The 18,837-nt window shown below is 45.8% G+C and overlaps 2 protein-coding genes across 3 annotated transcripts; one reads left to right on the top strand and one right to left on the bottom strand.

Annotated features, from left to right (window-relative positions):
- Positions 1-880: 880 nt before the first annotated feature.
- Positions 881-7,362, bottom strand: NUDT9 (nudix hydrolase 9). Of its 2 annotated transcripts, none has more exons than XM_021526481.3 (8): positions 7,253-7,362; positions 5,734-5,970; positions 4,604-4,699; positions 4,011-4,097; positions 3,015-3,126; positions 2,700-2,846; positions 2,367-2,451; positions 881-1,468 (listed from the first exon to the last, which is right to left on the bottom strand). In XM_021526481.3, the coding sequence occupies exons 1-8, from the start codon at positions 7,339-7,341 to the stop codon at positions 1,293-1,295; spliced, it is 1,029 nt and encodes a 342-aa protein (XP_021382156.1). In that variant the 5' UTR covers positions 7,342-7,362; the 3' UTR covers positions 881-1,292. The 2 variants fall into 2 exon arrangements, with proteins under 2 accessions (XP_021382156.1, XP_021382155.1); XM_021526480.3 differs by lacking the exon at positions 7,253-7,362 and adding an exon at positions 6,566-7,071.
- A 30-nt stretch (positions 7,363-7,392) lies between these two features.
- Positions 7,393-17,083, top strand: LOC110468500 (estradiol 17-beta-dehydrogenase 11). Its single transcript, XM_077783034.1, has 7 exons — positions 7,393-7,673; positions 9,450-9,557; positions 10,165-10,296; positions 10,925-11,031; positions 14,848-14,985; positions 15,271-15,387; positions 16,334-17,083. The coding sequence occupies exons 1-7, from the start codon at positions 7,464-7,466 to the stop codon at positions 16,419-16,421; spliced, it is 900 nt and encodes a 299-aa protein (XP_077639160.1). The 5' UTR covers positions 7,393-7,463; the 3' UTR covers positions 16,422-17,083.
- Positions 17,084-18,837: the final 1,754 nt, after the last annotated feature.

Genomic DNA, 18,837 nt, shown 5'->3' with positions numbered 1-18,837 from the left:
ATTCCACACCATGACACTTATCACCAACTTACTTCAACACATGGATCACAATTCCTGATGTCCTCAGGTCTTAACATCAACTTTCAGCTGTCACTGTCACCAACTCCTAACACCAGTACAAAATTAACAGTAATTGATTAAAAACACAGAGAGAAATACCTGCAACTGCTGTGCAGCCCCTGTTAGCAGCATAAATGCCACAGAAGGCTGCCATCAGCCTCTTTACTGCAAGTTACTCACATCACCTTCAGGGTAAGAAACCAGCACAATTTACAAGATTATACTTCAAGGCTGCTCTTTCCACTGATTCTGTTTATGATGCAGCCTCCACAACAGCTGAACTGTACCCCACAGGCCGTGGGAAGAGAAGGAATCACAAAATTCATCTCCTCAAATCAGTCATGAAGTTTCATCTTCCAATAGTTTTCTTTTGACACAGAGGCACAGTCACACATTCAGATGTGAATCCCAGCCACACTGTTGTTGCTGTTGAGGCAGGATGGGAATAGAAAAGACTCCAAGATCAAAAGGCAAAGAAAAGAAAATTATTAACAAGTAGTGTTCCTCTTTTATTACCAGGATCACTAAGGTGAAATATGATTGGTCTCAAAGTGAAAACCTTTCACACCATTGGTACACTTGGACTTAGGTCAGTGTAGCAGAACATACCTATAAACAATGTGAACAGAGAGAGAGAGAGATAATAATTGTTTACATTCCTTTCGTACTCTTTCTCAGGCTTAGCCTGGTAGAAATATCTCACCTTTTCTCTCTGACTGAACTGAGAATATCCATACACTGTAAACTAAGAAGTAATTGAATATGAAAACTAATCTCTCAAAGTAGAAAATCCCTGCAGAGTTATGTTAAATGAAATGACTCAGAAAAGAAATTTCACTTTATTATGCAGCACTTAATTTAAGCCATTATTCAGGTTATCCTACAAGTCTCTCATTCCTTAGGGATTCATATTCCTGAAAAAAAATCAATGCAAAAACAAAGAGCCTGTGAACTACCACCAGTCAGAATGCCAGTGCTGCCATGCAGATCTGCAGACATTATGAAACAGCTGCAAATAATGAAGCCAAGAAAGCAAAGCAAGAGCTCCACATTCTTCTCATTTCACACTAGCTAAGAAATCAAAAGAAGCAATCTGAAGTCTCTCAAAAAGCCTATGTTTATCACTGTCCAGCATTTCTCCCAGCTGAATTTCACACAATTTTCACTGAGGATGACAAGACATCTGTTTCAAGGCTGGAAAACATATTCTCCTCTCAGTCTGTCAGTCTCCATCACTTGTGGCACTCAGAGGCAGGATCCTCACTCCAGTGGGCTCCCCATTTCTCGGTCACCAACTTGATGAAGTAGCTGTGACTCGCATACAGCTTAAGCTTCTCACTGATGTCAACCCACTTCACCACTCCAGCATCATCACCTGCTTCCAGAGGCACGTTATCCATCGTCTCACCTGTTCACAAAATGAGAGTTAGAACATGCTATTGCATCTTTTCTTCCTGCCTTTTCCCCCTCTCACATTCTATTAGTTCTTCCACAATGCTCCTTCACAGGCAGCAACCTTCAATGGCTTCTTAGAGAAAAAACAACTAAATCTCTCACTGCTTCTGTGCTGGAAACCTTTTTCAGACTTGCACTATTTTAAGGCAAATCTGAATGGCAGAAATTGTGTTAACACCCTGTCATCATTTCTAGGATATCACCAGCAGCATGGAAAGTTACTTTAAACCATCATGACAACATGTACTTATTACCCCACATTTAGCCAATACATCTGCCTGCATTTTTGCTTGTTTCTTTAATATTTGACTGCTCCTTTTCTCACATACTATTCTACAGGACCAACTGAATTCTGAAACTTATAAAAATACTAGTTTTTAAAAGGGGATGCATAAAGGCTTCTGAATTGTTTTTTTTTCCCCCAAGTTTTCACTCTGTTTTTAAAAAGAATCTCAGGACTTCATAAACAACAAAGGAAATGCTCTTCTATTCTGTACTGGAGACAGAGGCCAAAGATACACCATCTCCACTGCTTCTGGGGTCTGATAAATCTAGGACCAGTGACATGTGAAACTTCACAACTGGCATCTACTATCCAAAATTCAGTGGAAATGTCATTGCATGAAGTCTCTGGCTTGAATACATCAGAAGCATCTAAGTAGCTTGATTTATCTGATAGGTGAAAAATGAGAGTCCAAGACAACAGATTAATGTAAGAATCTAGTCCTATATTTTACACCTGACTTTCATGCTCCCCTGATTCAATTGCCATTCTCAGCTCAACAACAGCCCCAATTTCAAATCAACATATGGAGTAAAAGGCAACTAAGAGCATGACTGGAGATATTTACCTGTTTCATCATGATAGTTCACAGCCTCTGTCTCCATCCAGGCATTATCAGTGTTACGAGGGTCATCCACATATCCTCTGTACACCTATAAGGCCCCAAACAAACCAGAACAAGCTCAGTGTCAAAACAAACAAGGTGGAATCAGTCATACTTTTTTCTTTCCCTCTGAGACATTTGCCCTTACAGAGTTTTCAAAAGTCCCTTCAATTTCCTATACCTCAAGAAGATGAACATCACAACTTATTTTCATTTCAGCTGCACTTCTTCAGGTTCCATACAACTGTGAGTTACATGCAGAGCTCAAAAGGCTACCACAAGAGACATGGAGCTCACCACGAAGTGTTCCTGGCTGAACAGCTTCTGGAGCTGCTTCTCCAATTTTGCTTTCTCCTCAGGGGATTTCTCCAGAGAGTTCAAGGCCTCCTCTTCAAATTCTCGCTTCAGGGTAGCAGTGATCTTCTCCCCTGGGTCCACCATCCCCTTAGAGGGGGGAAAACAAACAAACAAAAAATACTGTCCCTCAGATTCTACACATTTTAAATCCTAGCTCTAAGTACATTACATCCATCTGCATCACATGTGTGCCATATCTGCCTCATGGCTTCACCAGCAGGTAAATGCCAGCTGCCCCTGAAGCTTTGCCCTTACCCCTGGGATGGCCCATTCCCCACAGTCTCTCCTCTTGATGGCTACAAACTGCAAGACGTTCTTGCCAGAAACTGGATGGGCAACTTTATTGCCACTTCCATCCCTTTTCCACCTGCAGAAAATGACAAACAAGAACATGTTTTGCTGCTTCTTGACACCTGGGCCTGAGAGAGGAACAGCAAGTCACTGGAACCTGTGTGGTGACAAACAAAGCAGAGAATGAACAGTCAGGGGCGACCAACAAATGCCATCCAGCATGATCGCAACCACGGGCAGAACACTGAGGGTGTTCCTCAGCCAAAAGGGCAGAAAATGCCCATGAGGCATGTTTCTGCAGCCAGGCAGGTAGCAGCAGTTCCTCTGAAAGCTCTCCGAGCTGCACTTGTGCTAATTCATACTAAGAGGATGAGAATGTTTCTGCTGGAACAGAATGGTCACACAAGCTGCAGCAGCACCAGGACACAGCCACAAGTAGCCACCATCGCCTTCAGTGAAGAACTAAGAACTACCAATAGGCAGAGCAAAAAGCTGTCTAAACAAAAAATAAGATAAACCCAATTCCAGCATTTACTCCCAAGGAAGCAACTCAGTAGCACTGGCATCCTTCTGGAAAGGGGAAGAAGTAAAATGCATCATGATGATTTTCCACCATGGTTCTGTCTTCAGCATGGCACTTCTAACTCATGCTTCTGTTAACCACACAATCTTTTCTGAATACTTTGTGTAAAATGGTTAGCACGTACACACACATCCTGCTGGGAAAAGCACATCCAAACAAAGCATACAGTGACAAAAAGAGCATCCTAATCCCACCTCCTCCTATCATAGACTAAGTTAGTGTTTCTTACATAACAAAAGCAGAATGAGCTTACACATAGAAAATACACAGAAAAAAGGGCCATGAAATGTAACATCCTCCCCAGAGAAGCAGAAAAGAAGCAAAAGGCATGGGTTTTTTCCTTACTGCAGGGTACCTTGCAGTTACCTGTGCCTTACCTGGTTACAATAGGATCAGCAGCATGGTTTGGTCCCCAGCGCCCCAACAATCCCCTGCCGGTGAGGCCAGTCCTTCCTGCTGGATTGCTGAAATAAATGCCACAGTACATGACCCATGTAGTCCTGAACAGGTTGCAATTGGAAATTAAGCCCAGCCACACCCTCTGATCTTTGAGGACCAGCTGAAACAGAAGGGAGTTTATTTTCCGCTAAATCTCCAAACCCTTAACACATTAAATGTATTTATTTCCCCACATTCAAAACATTCCACAAAAAAAACCCCCAAAAAATCCAAACCAAAACAAAAAAAACCCCAACCAAAACAAACTCAAAAAAACCCGACAAATCAAGATTAAATAACAAAAAAAGGGAAGGACAGCAACACATATTTTGTGTTAAAGCACATAGATGCTTTAAAAGGGAGGAGACACAACACGTTTTTCTCATTCATCAACTTAAGATTCATCAAACTTGATTCCATTTTTCTCTCTTGGCTTTGTCCTAGCAGGTCCCATGTATTGGAACTGACAGACCTGTAAGAGCACTGAAACTACACCACTGAAATGAATATACAAATAAAAGCCCACACTCACCGGGGTCTCCCATTTTCGACCGCATACAAACCATTCAGACTCTTCCTCTCCACTTCTCCATCTCTCTCATTGAATTTGGGAGAAAAACCTTCATCGCTGTGTGGCAAATAAGAATTTGATAGAGACAAATTACAAAACACAAAAGCTTATATGCCAGCCATCAGACCAGCAACACTCCTTTGAGTGTGCTGATGAGCAGTTTTTACCAGAATTGGAGTTGCAGGCCCTCCCTTTTCTAAAGGAGGCCATGAAGTCCTAACCTCTTCTGATTACAGTCCCTCTGTATTTAGTTCTGCAGGCAAAAGTGCAGAACCAAAGTATTTAATATTGCATCTCTCTCAATCTTCACTTAGACAAAGTGTTTCAAAAGTATTTTGTTAAGATTAGAGGTGTAGAATCACATAATCATTTTGGTTGGAAAAGACTCTTAAAATCACCGAGTTCGCTGCAGCACTACCAAGCCCACTATTAAATCATGCCCCCACGTGCCACATCCAGGTATCTTTTAAGTACCTCCAGGGATGGTGATTCCACCAGTTCCCTAGGCAGCCTGTTCCTGACAAACTTTTTGGTGAAGAAATTTTTCCTAATATCCAATTTAAACCTCCTCTGGCACAACATGAGGCACAACATTTCCTCTTGTCCTATCCCTTATTACTCGAGACAAAAGTACTGACACCCACATTGTTACACAGTCACAAAAAAAAAAAAAAATCTGTAATTAGTTCAACCTTTCATATTTCCTGAGTCAGAGCACTCCATTCAAAAACCACAATTACACTTTCTTTTTTCACATTGCATTCCAACCATGAATGAACAAACAAGTGTATCACTAAAATGTTCTTCCAAATTCTTAAGAATTAGATTTTTATTTAGCTCACAACACAGAGAAACACGTGCACAGCATCAACAGCTGTCCATTATTCCAATCTCAATCATCAGCTCAGTAAAACCAAGTATCAAAGACCTCCACAACAATCCAAACTACTCAGTTCTCTAACCACTTTCCTTAATCTTGACTTTCACACATCACTGTAGAATCACAGATCACTTTTGATCTTGGTAACTCAATTCATGATTATTTCCTACTTTCATGCTCACAGGGAAAAAGAGCCACCATATCCACTCACTTGATTTGGGGATCTGCCCAATTGGGTCCAGCCAAAACAGACTTTGCAGTGTACTCCACAGGATTATAATCTTCCCACTCAGTCAGCCAGCCCACTTTATCTTCAGGAACTTGGTAACGCTCAATGTGTGATCCTGGATACGGGGAGGTGAGAGCTTTTCTGTGGTGGAACTTCAAATTATAACTGTTGAACATGTTTACAGGATGGAGGCGGGACCAACAGCTTGCAGATAAATTACTAAAAGAAAAAAAAAATAACATCTCATTCATTATGTTTTAACATGCTCTTTAATTCCCAATCTTAAAAGTACATTACAGCAAGTGGAATAGACTCAGCTCTTTCACAGAATCAATTAGGTTGGAAAAGGCCTTTGAGATCATCACAGCCGAACTAGGAACAAGTATCGTCGTGTCACCTCGATCATGGTACCGAGCACCACGTCCCGTCTTTCCCTGAACACACGCCTGGGAATGGTGATTTCACCACCTCCCTGCCCAGTCCATTCCCACGTCTAATGAAATTAGAAGAAATTTCTCCTAATATTCAACTCATGAAACGCCTGAAGTTCACAACAAAAACCTTTAACAGAAACGTGGGGAAGGGCAAAACCGCTCCTGTACTTTGCAGCAGTTTACATCGCTTTAAGGCACAGCCCCGCTTGCCTTTCCCCCAGAGGGGCGCCCCGAGGGACGCCGCACACTCCGGCCGAGCTCCTCCTCGGCGGGCAGGGGGTGCCCGGCATTCCCGGGACCTCGGCCGAGCCATGAGCCGGCTGCTCCCGGCGGAACAGCGGTGGCAGCGACACCGGGGCCGACCCCAGCTCCCGCCGTACCTGCGGGCGGAGCGGCGCGGGGCGGCGCCCCGGGCGCTCAGCAGGACGGAGAAGGAGAGCACGACCACCGCCCGAGGCACGGCCCCGGCCGGCAGCGGCATCGGCCGCGCCGCGCCGCCAGCGATGCCGCCTTGATCCCGCTGCGGGATGCCGCGATCCCGCTGCGGGATGCCGCCTTGATCCCGCTGCGGGATGCCGCCTTGATCCCGCTGCAGGATGCCGCTATCCCGCTCCTTGCCGCCGTACAAGCCGGCCCCGCATGGGCGACGGGAGCGACGTCAAAGGCAGCGCCGGGTGCCGGCTGGGCTGGGGCGGAGCTCCGCCGCCAAGGCACCCCCGCGGTGCTGGCTCTCGGCGAAGGGTCGCTAACACGTCCGTGTTTTGGCTGCCGCTCCCACATCAGCGCTGTGTCCCCAGCATTCCCAGCCCTAGGTATCAGTGGGCAAGATCCTGGGAGAGAACACAACCAGGCCACCTGGCCCAAACCGACTACAGGATGATTCCGTGCTACATGACGTCAGCTCGGACACAAAACATAAGGAAAGGAAGGGGAGGGAGAGTATTCGTTATTTACAGTGTTTGCCTTCCGGAGCGACTGATGTGCGTGCGGAAGTCCTACTTCCCGCCGGGGAGTAGAGAATAACTTTCTCTTTTATATCTTTCACTTTAACTACTTTAATCAACTACCTTAGCCCAATGTAGGAGTCTCCATTTCCCGTGTTACCGTCCCTCCCTGTGGAGCCCGGTAAACGAACGGGCAGCGCAGCTCGGAGCATCCCCGGCCCCACCGAGCCCCGCAGCGCCCGCGGCCCCGCCCCGTGCGGGGCTGGGCGGGCTGAGGGGCGGGGGCGCTGCCGGCTCCAGAGCGCTTCGAGCGCCCGAGGAGCTCCGGGAAAACATGAACCTGTTCCTGGAGCTTCTCCTGTTCCTGGCCACGCTCCTCTACTCCTACCTGGAGGCTTTCGTGAAGCTGTTCGTGCCTGTGAGGAGAAAGTCTCTCAGCGGGGAGCTGGTGCTCATCACGGGCGCTGGCCATGGCGTCGGGAGAGCGACCGCCCTGGAGTTCGCCAAGCGCCAGAGCAGACTGGTTCTGTGGGACATCAATAAGGTAAAGGGCACGCTCACGTCCTCCCTCCGTGACCTCCGAGTCCACGGGGGATTTAGGGAGCACGGCGCACCCCCATCGCCCAGCCCCTTCCAGCCCGCTCCCATCGGCTCCCGCTTGGCTCCTCCGGCTGGGATGCTGAGCGCCAGGAGAGGGTTTGGCCCCACTTGCAGCGGAGGATGCGGGGTTCTGGTCCCACAGTCACTCGATGCTGCTCGGGAGGGAGCAGGCAGCACCCGGCAGAGCACCTGCGAGAGGGAAAGAAGTGCTCGGGAAGCTGCTGGAGGAGCTGCTGCCTGGGCTGGCAGAGGAAGCCCGCTGAGAGCAGCAGGCTGCTTGCAGAGAGGAGCAGGTCTGCCTTCACTTGTTCTCTCTGTAGCCTCAGGTGTTTTGTGTGCATTGCTGCATTCTCTGCACTCCCATCAGCAGCATCACTGTGCCGGGCTGTGTGTGAGCCTGGCTGGGCAGCTGCATGTGTAGATGGCACCTCTCTAAATGTTTACACTGGCCCAAGTGCTTTATTTCAGATGATTTGACTGGAATGCAAAAATGCCATGGCAAATGGAGGATGGGCACGTACAAACATGCAACATGACATGCTGGGTGTTGGCGCAACAGGGTTGTTGAGACGTTGTGCTTTCTGTTTCTGACACTCCTTTCAGCAAAGGAGTTCATCCGTGAAGCTGCAAAATAGAACCCAGCCCTCCACAAACAAAAATATACCAAACCTGAGACAAGTTGAATGACAGGATGGATAAAAGGGGAAGATAGTGTTGAACATTTTCAGTGTCTGATCGTGGTACCCATTATGCCTAAGACCAGACATTGGAGGGATGGGAGGAGGCATAGCACCACTCTCCCAAAGTGTACAGGGCTGCAGTGTAACAGAGGATTATTTATGTTCACTGGTTGGAATGGGGGAGTTCAGGTATAAATTTAGTAGTGAGCGAACCCTGGCTTTAGTGCTTAGATGTAGATTTCAAGAGTGGGTGTCAGCAGGAACTGAAATACAGCATCAAAGGAGGTTGTGCATTTTAGAGGATTCAGGAGTATGCTCCTCCAACCCAAGTGCCTTGACGAGGCCTCCTTCTTGGAGGCTCTCAGCATTAAACAGCAGCTGGTGTTGGGAACAGCTGCCCAGTCACCCACCCCAGAGACTGCTGAGTTGTCCCAGGCTGTTTGTGACCTAGAGCTTTTCACTGCACAGGTTCTACTAGCATGGCCTTCTGGAACCTGGGAACAGGGATACAACAAAGTGACTTCTGCTCTCAATTACGATTGATGTAATGACTTCAGGGAACTTCTGACCTGTGTGTATCAAAGGTCATTCTGAAATTAAAATCTTTCTACATTGTGAACTGTGGAGGGCACCTCTCGTCTCACACCCAGCATGCAAATACCGAAACACATAGAGCCAGTTTTCATATCTTAGAGTGTCAGCCAGGCCTGTATTTTATGAGCTGTTTACACTCTCAGTGCTGCCTGCTGTGCTGTGATAGGCACCGTGTGCCCCTTTTCTGCAGCCTTGCTCAGTCTGCCTTACCAAGTTAAACTCATTCTTGTTGCCACCTTTCTGGCTGTCACTACATGCAGATCCTAAATTTAAGTCTGAAATGCCTGCCTTCTCAGCAACCCCACCTACAGCTCTTTCCCTGGGTAGCTATGAACTGTTCTGGGGATGGGCAGTGGTTGCTCAATCCAGGGACATCTTCAGCCTCTGCTGCTTAGCTGTGGTGAGGGGACAGCTGTGCACGGTGGCTTTCTCTTTCTCTCTTCCAGCACGGCATTGAGGAGACGGCAGCAGAATGCCAGAAGCTGGGAGCCACTGTTCAAACCTTTGTGGTGGACTGCAGCAAACGGGAGGAGATCTACAGCGCTGCAGACAAGGTGGGACAGCAGGGGCAGGGCCAAAGGCTTTCCCAACCACGCTTGATTTCCAAAGAAGGCAGGAAAACTAGAGAAGGCGTGTTGCACACAAATCCTGCAAGCCCGTGGAAGCTCTCCACTCCTCGCAGCTCCCTAGACACAGAGTGCTGTAGCATTTCCAAGATCACAGCCAGTCTCATCCTATTTGGGAGGCTCCAGCATATCACATCCTCTTGTCAAGTTTGCTCTCTAGGGTTCCAGCCTCTGAAGGAACATAACACTGAGAACATATGAAATATTTTATTGTAATGGCTGTGGTCCAGCTGCCTCAAAGCAGTCTGTACCTCCATGCTCCCAGTTGTGACTACACAGTCCAAACTGTGCAATCAGTTTGTGGAACACAATAAACAACACTGGCATTAATGAATGGGGAAGAATCAGATCTAAACCAGATTCCATGGCTCTGCTGCAAAGTCCCTGCCACATCTGGAAATGTGGCATGATCTAACTCTCTCTTGAAGATGCAATGTTAAGAATTTAATTATGGTTCATCTTCCCTGCCCTTACTTCATTTTTCCCTCTCCTGAGTGACAGACACAATTTTGGGCTTTTGTTTTCTCTCCAAAAGGTGAAGAAGGATATTGGGGATGTGACTATCCTGGTGAACAATGTTGGGGTGATTACAGCTGCCGACTTTCTCTCAACTCAGGACCACCAAATAGAAAGGATGTTTGAAGTCAACATTCTGGGTCACATGTGGGTAAGGGCCACCACCATCTATAGCTACAGTTCTTTTGGGAGTGTCAGTGAGGATGCTTATTTAGAGCAACCATCATTAGCAGTGAATTAGCAAATGAACTGTTATAGCACAGGAGCACCCAAGCAGACTGTGTGCTGGGAAACTGGAATGGCCTCTTGCTGATGTGAGCTGGCTGGTGCCAGCCTCACCTGCAGCACACACAGAAGGCCTCTGTCAGAGGTGTCGTGGGGCTGACAGGGTGGGAGGGTTTCAGTACTTGTTTGTGGCAGAAGAAAAGAGAAGCCATAGACTGACAAGTGGTTTATGGTACGTACTGGGGTGAGCCCCTGCCAGCACTTCTGCTGACACCTGAAACCTTAAAAGCGGCAAAGGAAAGATGTGAAAGCCACCTCCTGTTTCTAGCCAACTGCTGAAGCCTTTGGAGAGCAGGTTGCCAGCTGCACCACTGCTCAGAGAGCAGGTGTGGCTCTGGAAATCTGAGGTGCTGTGCAGCTCATAGCTTTAGGGATAGCTTTGGCCACCTAGTGAATAACACTGAGGGTCAGTGCTGTGTGTGCCTAAGAAAATAATGTTCTTTTCCTCCTTCCTGTCCCCTGCATTTTGCCTCTTGGTTTAAATGACTTCCAAGACCACGAGAGCTTTCCTGCCAGTCATGATGAACAATAACTACGGGCACATTGTCACGGTGGCTTCAGCAGCAGGTCATTTTGTTACTCCCTTCATGGCGGTATATTGGTAAGTGATTTTGAAATCAGCTTGCTTAATTTTAAAAAAAATTAATTGCCTCTTTTCCATCAGGAAGTATTAAGTAATTAGCTCTGATGGAATTGTGAGCAATGTTTGTATGAACAAATAATCATGTAACATATCTACTAATGAAAGACTCTCCTGTTTTCTCTCCTCACCCATGCAGACTTTTGCTTAGTAAAAAGGTATCCTCTTCCCTTCTTCTTAGAATGTATTTTTTTTTATTTGTTTTAGTGTAGTCAAGTAAACCTGTACTGAGTAACTTTTGATCTTTTTACTACTGTGGCATTGACTGTAGAGTACAAAAATAGAATCATAGAATCATCAGGCTTGGAAGAGACATTGTGGCATTGACTGTAGAGTACAAAAATAGAATCATAGAATCATCAGGGTTGGAAGAGACCTTTAAAATCATCCAGTCCAACCATCCATCCAGCACTGCCAATGTAACCCCTAAACCACATCATCCAGTGTCAGATCCAAATGCCTGTTAAACACCTGCAGGATGGTAACTGCCCCACCTGCCTGAGGAACTTACTCCAGTGCCTGATCACCCTAACAGTGAAAAGATTTTTTTCTAATATCTCATCTGAATTTCCCCTGTCTCAGCTTAAGGCCATTTCCTTTATTCCTCTTACTGCAGGCATGGCCGAAGAGACTGACCCCACCTCCATCCAACCTTCTTTCAGGGAGCTGTAGACTGCCATGAGGTCCCCACTGAGCCTACTCTTCTCCTGACTAAACAAACCCAGCTCCCTCAGTCGTTCCTCATAAGAATACATGAGCCTTGTTTCCCTTCTCTGGACACACTGCAGCTCCTCAATGTCCTTTTTAAATTGAGGGGCCCAGAACTGGACACAGCACTCGAGCTGTGGCCTCACCAGTGCCCAGTCCAGGGGAACAACCACTTCTCTGTCCTGCTGGCTGATCCAGGCCAGGGTGCCATCAGACCTCTTGGCCACATAGGCACACTGGCTCAGGTTCAGCTGCTGTCAGCCAGCACTCAGGTATCCCTTTCTGTCCCAAGCCATTCCTCACCCAGCCTGTATCACTGCATAGCTTCACCTCCTTGAGCCTTCTGCAGCTGTGTCCTCAGCCCACTGATGGAGTCTGTCCAGGTGTCCAGCAGAGCCTTCCATCCCTTGAGCACATCAACTCAGTGTCTTCTGCACAATTACTGAGGTGCCCTTGATTCCTGTGTCCAGATCATCCATAAAGACATTAAACAGGACCAGCCCAAGGTGGAGCCCTGGGAACACCACTAGTGACCAGCTGCCAAATGGATTTATCTCCATTCACCACAGCACTCTGGGCCCAGCCATCCAGCTAGATTTTTACCCATTGAAGTGTCCACCTACCCAAGCTGGAAGCAGTTGGTTTTTCTAGGAGGATGCTGTGGCAGATGGTGTCAAACACTTTACTGAAGTCTAGCTAGACCCTGGATAGGCGCATGCACAGCCTTCCCCTTATCTACTAGTTGAGCTACTTTGTCATACAAGGAGATCAGGTTGGTCAAGCAGGGCCTTCCTTTCATAAATCCATGTTGGCTGGGCTGTAAGTGCGTTGTAATGGTACTCAGGATGATCTCTTCCGTAACTGTGCCCCACAGCCAAGGTTAAGATTACAGGCTGTAATTCTCTGGGTAATCCTTCCAACCCTTCTTGTAGATGGGTGTTACATTTGCTAATTGCCAGCCAGATGAAACTTGTCCAGTTAACCAGGACTACTGGTAGGTGTTTGAAAATGGTTTGACAAGTTCTTTCAACAGTTCCCTCATTACTCTGGCATGGATCCCATCAGAGGTCATAGATTTTTGAATGTCTAATTGGCACAGAAGATCACTATCCATCTCCTCCTGGATTATGGGCCCTTCCCTCAGATTTCTGTCACTAACTTCCAGTTCTGGGAGCTGAGAATCCCAAGGGACAACTGGACAATATTAAATACTGAGACAAAGAAGGTATTAAGTTCCTCTGCCTTTTCCTCATCCTCTACCACTACACTACCTTCTGCATTCAACAAATGACAGAGACATATCTCAACCCTTCTTTTGCTGTATTTATAGAAAACTTTTTTATTGTGTCTAAGGCCAAGTTCTAGTTGGGCTTTGGTCCTTCTAATCTTCTCCCTACATGACCTTGCAACATCTTTATAGTCCTCCCAAGTTATCTGACCCTTCATCTGGAGAAAATACATTGGTTTTTCCCTCAAAGTTCCAGCCTAAGTTCTCTGTTTAGCCAGCCTGGTGTTTTTCCCTGGCCACATGTCTTTCAGCCACATGGGGACAGGCTGCTCTTGTCTATTTCACAATTCCTTTTTAAAGCATATCCGGCCTTCCTGGACCCCTTTACCCTTCAGGACTGATTCTGTCAATCAGTGTCCTAAAGAAGGCCAAGGTTTGCCCACCAGAGTCCAAGGTGGAAGTTCTGGTGCTCCTCTTTACTTCACCTACTATTGAAAACGCTTGACATTTATTTCATGGTCCCTTTGCCCAAGACTGCCACCAACCACCACATCACCCACCAGTCCTCTGTATGCAAACAACAGGTCTACCAGGGCACCTCTTCCAGTAGGTTATTTTACCAGCTATGTTAGGAGGTTGTCTTCCAAACACTCCAGGAACCTCCTAGGCTAATTTCCTCTCTGCTATTTTGTATTTCCAGCAGACATTTGGCAAGTTGAAGGGCTGAAAACCATGACGCTTCTGCCAGCTGCTTGTAGAACACCTCATCTGCCTGTTTGTCCTGGCTGGGTGTCCTATAACAGCCTCCCACCATGAGGTCCTCCCTGTTGACCTCCCCCCAAACTTCTGCTGTCATGACATCGAATTACTTTTCTACTTGAAACATATCAGGAAAATCACGTTGCAGGCACCAAAAACCTGTTAGACTGTTGCCATCCTGCATCACATCCAGCCTTTTATAAAGGCAGCTACAGCTGTAGCAATCTTCTCTGGGAACACTCCTTCTTAGAACAGTCTTTTCCCAGGAAAACTCATTCTTAAGAGACTCACTCACTGTCAGCAGTATGGGAACTCTTCAGCCAGGGATTTTACTGGGATTACCCTGCCAAATCAATAAACTGATTCTGTGGTTTTCCTTTTTTGGAGTTGATTTAAACCTCAGGCCCACACCTATTTCCATGGCAGGTTATTCCTCATTTCTACTTGCGTAATGCTTCTCTATTTCAAAAGTCACACAAAACTGTTACAATATGCTTCTGTGTGGTACAATATACAGTAGTGGGTTCATTTCCTTTTATACCCTGCCAATCCTTCCTAATTTTAGAAATTCAGGCTGCATTCCTTCTAGGAATCTTCTCTCATTTGAAAGAATAGGATGTCCATTGATTGATGGGCTTCAGTTGCAATTTTCTAAGAATTTCTGATCTTTGTCTGTCTGTTTGCAACTAAAGTGCCCTTTTTTTAGATACCTGAAATGCATTGCACAATTCATCCACAAGTTTCAATATCCACCACTACACTCTGGCACAGGCAAAGTTAGAACAGTCCCTGCCCTATCTCTCAGATGGATTATATTATATGGAGGGTTTTCCCTCCACATAGCAAGGAGCAGAAAGAGGAGTAAAGGGATAGAGGGCTAGAGAGCACATAGTGAAAATAAGGGGTACAGGTTAGGAGGTAAGGTAGCACAGAGGTGCACCAGCCCTCAACCCTCCCCTAGCCCTTACCTTAAACAGCACCTGAGCAACGAAGAGGCAGATGATGGTTTAGGACATTTGCAGTGGTGGAGAGGTGGAAATAGGGTTTCTGCCTTCTCATTTGTACTTTCTCCCTTCCTGCAGCTCAAGCAAGTTTGCTGCAGTTGGATTTCATAAAGCTCTGACAGAGGAACTGTCTGCCCTGGGAAAGGATGGAATAAAAACAACGTGCCTTTGTCCGGTTTTTATAAACACTGGCTTTGTCAAAAACCCCCGTACAAGGTAACTCTCAACACTCTGCATTCCTGCATTTCCTTCTTTGCATCAAGGTACTGCATATTATCCCTAGCTTTACACCTCTGTTCCAACTGGCTGTATAACAACTGTTTGTATCATTGGCTAAAGAATATCTGCAATGTCCTTTAATTATTGCTTTAATTGTTGTTTAATTGTCCATGTAATTGTTGCATTTGACTTACCTGAGTTTGTGCATCTGTGAAGCCTCCTAGATCAGCTGGTACCACGCCCTTTTATCACTGCAGCTCTTGTGTTTGCTTTCCTGTGTAGACTTGGAAAGATTTTGGAGATTGAAGAAGTCGTAGAGGCTTTGATGGAAGGAATAGTGACCAACCAGAAAATGGTTTTTGTTCCACCACAGCTAAACATTGCTTTGCTTTCTGAAATGTAAGTACAAAGGAAAATTAAACAATGGATGTGGAAACAACAATACTACCTGAGTATACAAGGTTCAAACTTGTAACTTCTGAGTCAGCAAAAGCTCCAGAAAGAGCTGAGGACCTGCTGCTCATTAGTATTTGTTACTTTATGTCAGCAATGAGGCCACAGAGGCTGAGAACATTGCTTCAAAAGGACTGTACTGCTCTCTCTATGTAAAGCAAGATTTATCCTCTCACACAACTTAATTATCCAGTGCAGCTGCTCTGTTGAGGAGGTGTTTTTACCAGTGCTCCTGTTCCTAATCTGGAATTCACATCTGAACAACTAAGTTAGATTCTCAGTTAAATCTATAGTAACTCATGAAACACTTGGTAGATTCTTGTTTACCAAACCAAACACCAGACAGTGGGAAAAATATTTCAAATCCTTTTGCAACTCCAAGAGCTGCCTGTTGAGAGTGCAAGTCTGCAAAAGCATAGGCAAGTCAAAACTGATGCTGTCAAACCACTTAGAATAAATTTTCTTTTTTAGTCATAATTTAGGGAGATAAAGAGACAAAGCTCTTTAAAAGGAGGACTCTTAGGAGTGAAAACTGCACCTCAGTTTTAAAATCTCATCCTTTCACAGGCCTACTGTATTTCAGAGCATGAAATGTAATGCACACCTACATCTGTACAATATTGAAACTTCCTGGATCCTGCAACAATATTGCAGTTCACATACTGCCCATAGATAGCTGGCATTGGAACTGTCCTAAAAGGCCAGGAATGGACTTTAATTACTCAGAGATTGATGAGACCTATGGAAATAATGCCCAATTTAATACAGAGTCTCAGTTCATGTGTGCATGCATTCTGCTGCCAGACCAGCTCTTCCCTCACCTGCAGTGATTCTTTTTCCCATAATTTGAGTTTCTATCCCACTTTTAATTTCATGTTACTCTCTCTTTCAGGGTTTTTCCAGAACGTGCCCTGAACCTTCTGAAGAAGATGACCATTCCAAAGTTTGATGCAGTCATTGGGCAGAGAAGCACCCAGTGAAAAGCAAGAATTTATTCTCATTTCCCAGAGGCACCAGTGAAAACAGAACATGTGCTGAGCATAGTTCAGCTGGCTTGATTCAGAAAAGAGCTCAGGCAGGTGCTTCCAGACCACCATTCCCAGGCACACCTAAGGGCTTATTCCACACCTGCAGCTGGAGCACACCTGCATAACAGGGAGTGTTAGCAAAGCAGTGATGCAGCTCTAGAAGGGCTGCTTTTAATGTACATCCCATCACCTTTGTCTCATTGTGCTGAGGCAGGCAGCATGCCCACAAAGCCCGTGTTTGCCCACAGCTCCCTAGTTGACTGCAAAGGGATTACCTGACAACACGTTCATCTGGACTCATCCCTGAGCAAAAGCATCTTGCAAGAAGCAATTTATAGAGGTGGGTGGCCTATTTCATCTCACTTAATAATTTTAAGTTAAAAAAAATTTGCTCTAATGAACACTTACAGTTTTGTGTGCATTTGTAATGAGCATTATTGAACTAATTATTTGTATTATTAATTATATGTAATTATTGAAATTATTGATTATATGTGATTATTGAGATAATACAGCCTTTTTTGTAATGTAATGCCTAATTACAACATTTATCAATTATGCATTTGCACCACCAACACTCCATATTACAAATAAATACATTTTTCTAACCCAAAGGTGTCTCTCAGCAATGAAAGTGGCAACCAGGTCCAGTACCAATGGAGCTTGTGCTACAATGCTGAAAGGATCAGCCACAGTCTGCCAAACACCAGTCCAGGCTGCAGGGATGAGGCAGTCCCCAGGCACATGGGGAAGCCACGTCAGGATCAGTGAGGTACAGGGCCAGGTAGTCCAACCCACGCAGGGGCCAGGGCTTAAAGGCAGTGCCAAGGCTAGGGGTGGAGGAGAAGGCTCCAGATGAGCTTTCACACAGCTTCTCACAAGCCAGGGGCCTCCTCTGATGGCATAGGAGGTGAAATCCCTGAAGGTCTTTGGCCTGGGGTCCAAGAGAGCAGCAGCTGCTGACACACGGGTCAAAGACCCCTCCACAGCACAGAGAATCTGTGCACCCATTGTGCAACTCCCACCCGCTGCAGGCACTGCTGGCCCACAGCCATCCCAGGCAGGCCTGAACACACTGCCACCTTCAACACAGTTGGAACCTGTCCTGTTCACCTGAGCCTTACAAGTTGTTCTGTGAACCAAGATTCTTTTTCTTCAGAAAAGGGAGAGCCCTCACCACCCAGCCCCTCCTGCTCTTAGCTGGCAACAGGTAGAAGCACTATTGACAGCTTAAATAACATAGAACTGGTTTCTATTTTGCCCATGGAATATTCATGTAACAGGACACTTCCCAGCTTCAGCTCTTGTGCTTCACAGTGCGAGATTCCTGCAGCTGAGACAGGAAAGGAAAAAGGGGGTTCACAAATTCAGGACATTAAAAAAAAGGTTATAAGCCAATCAAAGAATACTTAGGCATGGTTTCCATTTAAAAACAAAGCCAAAATGTGGAGGGCTTGCATCCCTTCTTTTTGAGCTGCATATTGCTCTCTTGCTACCATGACAGTCCTGTAACATGTGAGACACTTGAAGTCACATCTCTGTGGCTTTTTGATTATGTTCATTTTCACCTATTCTTACCTCGTGAGGAGTCAAAAAGTCTAAAAATACAGATGCTTCAGAAGTTCAAAAGACCTGTCAGAGCAAGCAGCATACCAGCCAAATGTTTCTGCTTAGCACTTACTGGAACATAAGGGCTAAATCAGTACTTTACAGATTTGTAGGAACTTAACAGTTGTCTCTTTTATGACTGGCAAGTATTCTTAACTTCCCACCCAGCTTAGTCTCTCTTAGTACCCACCTTCCACATTTCTTCTGTTTCATGACTTGAGTCCTTGCTCAAAGGAGTCACAGTTCAGTGACTCCACAGAAGAAAGCTTAAAAAGACCCTGGAGAAAAGTCAACATTGAATGACTTGGCTCCTTTGGACTAGGGAAGGACTGGCTTCAGTAGGACACATCAGACAAGATGCTTGGCTTCTACTGGCACACCATTCCCACTAGCCCTGTATATCATTTTGATTCTGATGGCAGCATTAGATTGGAACAAAAATCCATCCAAGGGATGACAGTGCTCTTCTGAAGAGTCTGTTTCTTAGCACATTTGCTCCTAAGGAAGGGGAGCCTCTAGTGATTCCTGCTTTGCCGGATCTAGTCCAGAGTTTGGAATTACTGGGTAAGGCAATTTCGCAGTATTCCGTGTGAGGCTGTGGTTCTGTTCTATGTCTTCTATGGCTGCAAATCTTTGGCTTGGCATAAAGAAACATATGCAAAAGCAAGGATTTCAGCCTTCATCTCCTGAACACCAGAGACAGAATTGAGGCACCAAGCCTCCCAGGCTCCTCAGTTCTCTTTCTGGACACAACACTCAG

Source organism: Lonchura striata, chromosome 4 (assembly GCF_046129695.1).
Source record: "Lonchura striata isolate bLonStr1 chromosome 4, bLonStr1.mat, whole genome shotgun sequence".
In the NCBI taxonomy this organism is placed as follows: Eukaryota; Metazoa; Chordata; class Aves; order Passeriformes; family Estrildidae; genus Lonchura; species Lonchura striata.
The sequence above is the reverse complement of the archived record's forward strand: the minus strand, read 5'-3'. Positions and strand labels throughout refer to the sequence as shown.